At 40.3% G+C, this 7,500-nt stretch overlaps 1 protein-coding gene and 1 long non-coding RNA gene across 2 annotated transcripts in view; one reads left to right on the top strand and one right to left on the bottom strand.

Annotated features, from left to right (window-relative positions):
- LOC138033699 (uncharacterized) overlaps nucleotides 1-4,874 on the top strand; it is a 31,130-nt gene extending 26,256 nt beyond the window's left edge. Inside the window, exon 5 of the long non-coding RNA XR_011128648.1 lies at nucleotides 4,703-4,874. This is a non-coding gene — a long non-coding RNA (uncharacterized lncRNA). The remainder of the gene's footprint in view (nucleotides 1-4,702) is intronic.
- LOC138033690 (uromodulin-like) overlaps nucleotides 1-7,500 on the bottom strand; it is a 12,597-nt gene that overhangs the window by 31 nt on the left and 5,066 nt on the right. The window contains exons 5-6 of the mRNA XM_068881485.1: nucleotides 5,038-5,172; nucleotides 1-1,690 (exon numbers count right to left, since the gene is read on the bottom strand). The exon at nucleotides 1-1,690 is cut by the window's left edge and continues 31 nt beyond it. Coding sequence (XP_068737586.1) covers nucleotides 1,329-1,690; nucleotides 5,038-5,172 — 497 coding nt within the window. The 3' untranslated portion in view covers nucleotides 1-1,328. The remainder of the gene's footprint in view (nucleotides 1,691-5,037; nucleotides 5,173-7,500) is intronic.

The following is a 7,500-nucleotide window of genomic DNA, read 5'->3' as shown; positions in this document are numbered from 1 at the left end:
TGAGTGATCCACATTTCTATACCGAAAAGGTTTATAAAATACTATATTTAGATGCCGTATTCACTTCAAATGAGGTTTAACTCTAAATCTACGCAATTAAGCGGCTTATGTTGGCAGCCTTTCATGTACTTATTGCCAACGTTTTTCTAACAAAAATGTTTCAATTAAGGCCATTAATTCCATGATTGAATTTAAATTTTAACGCACTTGAATCTATTTAAACCAGCTAGTGTTTTATTGTTTGTCCTCGTTGTGATACTAAGTGTAATGTGAAATTACTGTTCTTTTTTTTTTTTTTTTTTTTTTTTTTTTTTAACCGCTGATATTAGGAAGTTTAAGAAACGACGAAGGCTACGGAAATGACAACGCCAAAAAGCAGAAATACTATTGGTTCAAAAAGAAAAAAAATTATTGCACTGCATGTGCTGCACGCATTTATATATATTTCTCTCTTGACTCGTCAAAATAACAACGTAACATGACCAATTTCAGGTTCTGACGACAAAGTGGACAAACAACAGTGAACCTTTCCTCTCTCTTTGCTTCAAATCTTTACTTACCAATATGGTTGTAACATACTTCGTCCGTATTGTACAACATAAACAAGATGCATGGAAACATCGTGAAAGACTTAAAATAGCTCAAACTAATAGTTTGAACTGACGTTTTCGTCGCCGTAACCGTTGTGGTTTCTTAAACTCCCTATTAGAAAAAATATCTACTGTTAAATGTACGCTATCGTCGACCATTTGTAATTGTAATCACATTAGTTATCTTTGACTGGTGAAATATAAAAAAGAAAAAAGTACACAATTGCAGCGGTAAAAAAAAACGTAAATAGAAGAGCAAAATCTAAGCAAAAGACGTAGCGCAGCCTTTCTCGAGGGTCGAAACAGTGCTTATTTTGTTTTTAAAACAATTCGTAACAACCTTACGGAAGTGCTTATCATTTGTCTCTAATTCCATGACCGTGACCAGAAAAAAATCTAACTGAGACAGTGACCATGGTTAAATTTTCTTTGTCGGTATTTAGGTGTTTTTGGTGCCTACATTTAGACAGAACATGCACATGGCCTTATATACGGCGGTCATTTAAGTGTCCCAACATAACCTCAAGGAAGTCCACTCTTTGCCTACTGAAACTGAACTATCGCAGGGCAATTTGTAGCGCTTGAGATCCAGAAAATCCAGTTGAGGCTTAACACAAATCTTGCAAATGCATTACATAAAGCAATAAAAAAATTACCGGTCAGGGTGGGAAGAGTTTGTTTAGTCAAAAATTCATGGTCGCTGATCTGCCTTTGAAATAATGAGCGCTGGCGTCTCTCTCAGTCCGTGCTGCAATAACGGAGATAACAGCCCGCTGGTGTTCCATGGATGTAATAGAGGTAGTAGCCACTGCAGTTCTGCACTTGAATATTGACGGACCAATGGCAGCATTTCCCATGATAGGGAAAACAGACCTGTCGTGTCACATTACCCTCGTGAGCCTGGGGATGAGCTCCGTTTAACCACCCAGGTACGTCTGTCCCGCATCTGCCCAGATAGACGCACCAAGTGACCATCTTTGTTCCTGCGTCTCCTTGGAAGCGAAACCAAGCTGGCCCAAGTGAGTCGTCGCACAAACGAGGCGTTCTACCGTTTGTCACTTTTCTGTCGGCATCGCTCAGTACTTGGTAGTTTTTGCATTCTAAGCAAAACAAGGTACGGTCAATGAAATAATGGACTAAATGTTATGGATGTTAAATCAGTGGCAACAGACGCAAACACAAGTGAAAAGGAAATTATCCATAGTTGTATTACAACCCTGAATGATGTGATATTCCTAAACCAGCTGACCAGATGAACACTTTGTGAAAAAAGAAACACAAATAAACAACTCACGATCTGGGACAAAATTGTTGAGGTTTCCCGTCCCCCTTCCCCCATAAGAAAACAAAGCCGAGAAATGGGTGGATTATTCGCGATTTCTTTGTGAACAACATAAGAGAAAGCAACTCGTCAGGAGCCCATAACTAGGAGAGAACAACTCTCGTATTAATTATGACGGCATATTTACAGACCGATTCCATTTTTAGACTACCTTTTCCGCAATAAAAACAAAGGCAGTCCCGGTTCGGTGTTGCTATGGCGTGAAGTTCGTTTCTTGTGATTGGTCTTTGGGCTCCAGCGGAAGTCTCATTCACCGGAAATCAAACTAAAAACAAATCGGTTTGTGAGAACACTGTGACAGGAATATAGGGCTGTTGTGCTCGCCTTGTCATGGGCTCCTTATCACACCAGGCTGAAATTTGTATTTTGCCAAAAATCAAAGAAAGTTGTTTGATCTTGGCTGATTCCTTGTTTGTTAACTACTCTAACTGGCAATTCCTCAAAAGAGAGAAATAAATACTACTTGCAAAAATATAATTATAGACTTAGCCAAGCCTAAAAGCGGAGCTCCAGAGTTGTTTTTTTTCTTACTGGCTGTAAGGTTTGTGAAAATAGAAGGTTTTCGAATTGGTCCGCACTTTGTTATTTCTGATTACAAAAGTTCATTGCCCAACTAGTATCGCATGAATTATAAAAGAAAACGATCAAATCCTCAGCAAAAGATCGGAAAAGGAACAAAGACATTTCAGAGTCAACTGTCAAAAACTGCAAAAGCCAGCGAATATGAATCACGCTAAAATTCGAAATCGCAGACGTACTAGCTCGTGATGTGACAGATCGGCGTTAGCAAATTTTGTCAGTTCAATGTCAAAAACGTGTTCTATTGTTGTACTTTATTCCACGAGATCATTCACATTTTGATGTATTTTATTGAAACGCGCCAGCTTTGCTTGGAACAAGAATCAACAAATACGGCAACCAAGAAAGGACGAACTTCAAACAAGGCCTCCAACAAATCACCGGCTGTATGTACTTACAACAAAGTTCTGAAAACACAAGCTAGAAATATTTCTCCTTAATTTTATGAAAACGCATTCCGATTACGTATTTATAACATAAGGGAAAAAAAATTCTTGTCACTATCGAGGCACATCGAAAACAGTTACAGTGTAGGCAAACGGAGTAAATAAAACACGTGTTCACTCGCATTTTAGAGGAAAACAAACAAAAAAGCCTACAGATGATTTTTATTTAATTCCAGTTGATAATAAAATTCGAGTTTCATTCCTAAACAAAGGAAAAAACGACTAAACCACTTTTGAAAAGTACGAATCCACTTTAAATAACGCATCCTTTAAAATAATAAACGGTTTATTGTCCAAGAAAAAAAATTGTAGAGTAACTTCTTCCACCAAGTTTGAGCTATTATTGGTATACTGTTTTGTCGTTCTTGTTCTCTTTCTACATACATACATACATACATACATACATACATACATACATACATACATACATACATACATACATACATACTTAATTGACCGCTCCCCATAGGGGCTTTTCAGGGCCAATGAAACAAAACTAAACGACGGAACAGAACAACAACAACAACAACTTTTAAGAAACCCAACTGGCCCGAGGCAAACCAGTTGGCTATTTACAAGTGCCGCTGGGAAGTTGAACCAGGGACTACCATGAACAAATTCAACGATTGGTCAGAGTGAGTCTTGAACCCGGGATCTCCGGATCTCAAGGCAAGCACTCTAACCAATGGGCCACACTCTTTTATTCTTCTCTATTCTTCAGTCATAGGTCGTCCAGTCATCATGCGACCTTATTAAAGTTAAAAATATTCTAAAGATATGCCAACAAGCAGCGCTAAACAAACTAAAACCCATACATCTTTAAGTTTATATCTCTCCGATGTTTGACTTGAAGAACTGCGTAGCCACCAGTGTGGTCCTGACCACAGCTATGTACGTCAAACCTGGATGAAAACCGGTGAAAAATGGAGGAAAAAATATTCTCCAAACCGTTTCCCACTTTAACAAGAAAAACGACGGCTCTTAAAAGCTTTAGTTGACGAAGTATGGCCGTGTAGCGGCTTCGGGCCACGGAAAGCGTGCGAAAAATATTTGGCAGTTAATCAGGCTTGATCCTGCGATCCAATCGAAAACCAGGGCCTGGACAGCGGTCAACTTCAAAAAAAGAAGACCTCGATGATGCTTAATCTAATTATGATATTGCATGAGGAACAGAGAGGGGGCACTGTTGACCTTCTTTACAAGTTGCGCTGCAAAATATGAAAACAGGGAAAGATATTACAGCGTCTCATCCTGCTTTGTACTCCGATTTCCCTTCATCAAGTGAAGCTATGATATCCTCGCAGTTATGAACGCAATTTTTGCAATTGCGTAAAGAAGCCTGAAAAATTCAGGACTTCAACGGGGTTTGAACCCGTGAAATCGCGATACCGGTGCGACGCTCTAATCAACTGAGATATGAAGCCACTGAGTGATCCATTCGCCTGTTGCTAAGCAAATAAGATACCATATTTACGCGGCAGTTTCAGTAGCTGAACACATTAAATGGTTGAGCAGGATTTAGTAAATAGCTTATTGTAAGTTTTTATTGTTGTAGTTATATGAGAAATTCCATTAACAGTTATTTTTTTGAACTCCTAGGGTACTAAGGTACTGAGTAACGGGTCTTAGGTCCACCTTCAAACATAATCATTTATTAAGGATTTTAAGGCCTGCGCAACCTGCCCTGACACCAAGGGAAAAAAATTCTCAATTACGCACGACAAAACGCTACACTTTCATTTCAGGAGAACAACACCTCATGATCAAGCACACAATGGCTATGAGGAAACTACTGTAGTTCCAGCAGCAATGCAGCAGACTGTTCACATCATTCTGGAAAACTAGCAATTGTTCTTACCGCTCAATGATTGGACTCATGTCACAACATTGTTTTTCCAGGGTGCCGCAGGGTACTACGTGGTCTCGAATGAGAGTTTATTATTAATTTTATCACAAAGGGATATGAAACCCTAACGAGTGACATAGAAGTAAAAATATGAGGTAAGGGATATCAAGGCCTCCAACCTCATTTTGATTTCTGATTGGTTCAAATTGTTATACCGGAGTTTGCAATACTTGCCATCTAGAATGCAGTAGCTCTGACCGTCTCCTCGGTAACCCGGTTTACAGGCGCACTGATAGGATCCGAGAGTATTTAAACAGAGAGCAGTACCAATGATGCAATTGTGAGAACCACGGGTGCACTCGTCGATGTCTTATGGGAATAAAAAGAGATATTAAGTTAGAAAAAAAGTCTCAACAACAAGCAGAGCAGTTTCAAATACTTGGCATTCATAATGAAATAATACGCGTCCGATCGCTGACAGATAACCTCATAACCCTGTAAAACATACCATTTGCTTTCTCCGTCAGGGGGCCGATTTTGCTTTCAATGGCCTCCACATGAAGACATGGATGTTTCCAATCATCCTATGGCCGCAAATGTGAGATGCACGTTGGTAAACTTAAGATAACATCACAAACTGGTCGTGGAGGCAATGATTGCTGGTTATGTTAAGTTTTACACCGAGAAAGCTTCAAAGTATGTGTGATGTCGATTTGATATAGTCAGCAACGAATAACATTTGAAATTGGGTGCGCTTTAAGCCAAAAATATAGGATCCCAATTTTAACCAATATATGTATGGCAATCCGAATCTAGATCAGTTCTAGAGCATGAATCAAATGCTTATAAATTTATCTCGATACTAGGCACTGGACATATCTCATAATAGGGTGGCTTTTAATCGAGTCTTAGAAAACCAAAGTTTTGTCTTTGTCCAATTACGGGAGATAAAAAGACAATCAAATGAACAAATCGCTAAGGGTACAGTGCTTTCATACCATTACACGATTACGCAATATTTACGGTTAATAATTGACCTAAATAGTTGCAGATTGTTTCTTTGAAAGTTGTGACAATCAAAGCATATAATATCAGCTCGATAGGTCTTAGCTATCGATCTTTCTTCAAATTCGATTTAATTGAAGGCAAATAATACCGAATGACCCCGGTGATTTAGGCGTTGTTGTTGTGTTAATCATCGTATTTACCCAGATGCCTTTTCTCTGGTGATGTTGTTCCCGTTGCTGATAATCACCATCTTTGCTCTGATTGTGTTCTTGTTGTGACTACTTTGATTACAGACGTGGTGCCAGCGGTCACAAAAAACTCCTCACCATAATACCGAAGAGTCTTACCTCCCTACAAACTCGTCAACTCACGTGGGAACTGAACTCAACACTAAAAAAACACCCGCACGACAAACACAGTCCAAGATAAAACATGGCTGCTACTGCGCGTGCAAAGAAACAATGGTTTTCTCACCTAGACGAAGACAGTCACTTCCTTTGAAAACTGGCGTCAGAGCCTCGTACACACACTTTCTTTAGCGGGACATTTTGCCCCATTCCTCGAAACTTAGCGACATGGTTAAAGAAAACCATAACCATCCCACTTCGTGGCTTCCCAGACGGTGGGGATTCAGTAACCGCGTCTCGCCGTCGCAACGCCCAACAAAAGGTGAGCATACTTGAGCTAATACTAGGACAGATCGCTAACTACCGCATGGCTATCTCCACAAAAACTATTGTCAAGAATTCAACTTCAATAGACTCCATCTGGTCAGCCATACACATGCATTTTCGCCTTGAAGTCCACGGGCACATTCACTTACCGACATACACCTCGAGCACAGCGAATGTCCAGCAGATCTTTAACAAAGACTTATGGCCCTCACAGAGGAAAGCTTCTTTTGCGCCAACAGCAGTCGTCACCATAGCGATCCCATCACAGGGGATGAGGAGATAACCATTTCCTTGCAAAATGTCATCGTAATAGCCTGGTTACGACTTGTCCATCCAACCAAATTAACGCAAATCAAATGTTGGCTTTTGAGGAGAGGGGAAATCGGATTACCCGGAGAAAAACCTCTCGGTGCATAGTAGGCAGCCAGCCTACACAACTGGTAAACAAATACTCCAGGCCCTATCCACGCTCGACCTCAAGCTCGCCGCTCCCAAGACTAGTATCAGTCCCAAATATACAGTGATCTTGTGCTGGGTTTCGGAACTTTTGTACTCTCTAGGTGTCCCCTCATCGAATCACAACACTGATTTCTTGTAGCAAGCCCGAATCTGTTGGTCTTATTGGCATTATGGTTTATTGGCGCATACAAAGTGTTAGCTCGTGTCATACAATAATGCTTTGCCTTACTTGCATCACTTGACACTTTAGTGGCAGGGGCTTAAGAAGAAGATTAACTGGCCCTTTCATTACGTCCGGTTCTCTTTCCTCTACCCGAATCTCCGTACTGTAACATCTACCTCGAGCACCCTGTCAGGAGCAGCAAAACTCCCATTCATTGGCAGAGCTGCTTGGCTCGCCATCCTGGCCGAATGCCAAGGAACAGGTCGTTCTATGAAGTTGACAAACATTAAAGATATAAAACGTTATCTTAATGCTAGCATAATTGCTTTGGATGGTGTACTTGTTGTTGAACGCAATGAATCACCGGTGCCTACACGAGATTGCGTTATCGTT

Source organism: Montipora capricornis, chromosome 14, assembly GCF_036669925.1.
Source record: "Montipora capricornis isolate CH-2021 chromosome 14, ASM3666992v2, whole genome shotgun sequence".
Classification (NCBI taxonomy): domain Eukaryota; kingdom Metazoa; phylum Cnidaria; class Anthozoa; order Scleractinia; family Acroporidae; genus Montipora; species Montipora capricornis.
The sequence above is the reverse complement of the archived record's forward strand: the minus strand, read 5'-3'. Positions and strand labels throughout refer to the sequence as shown.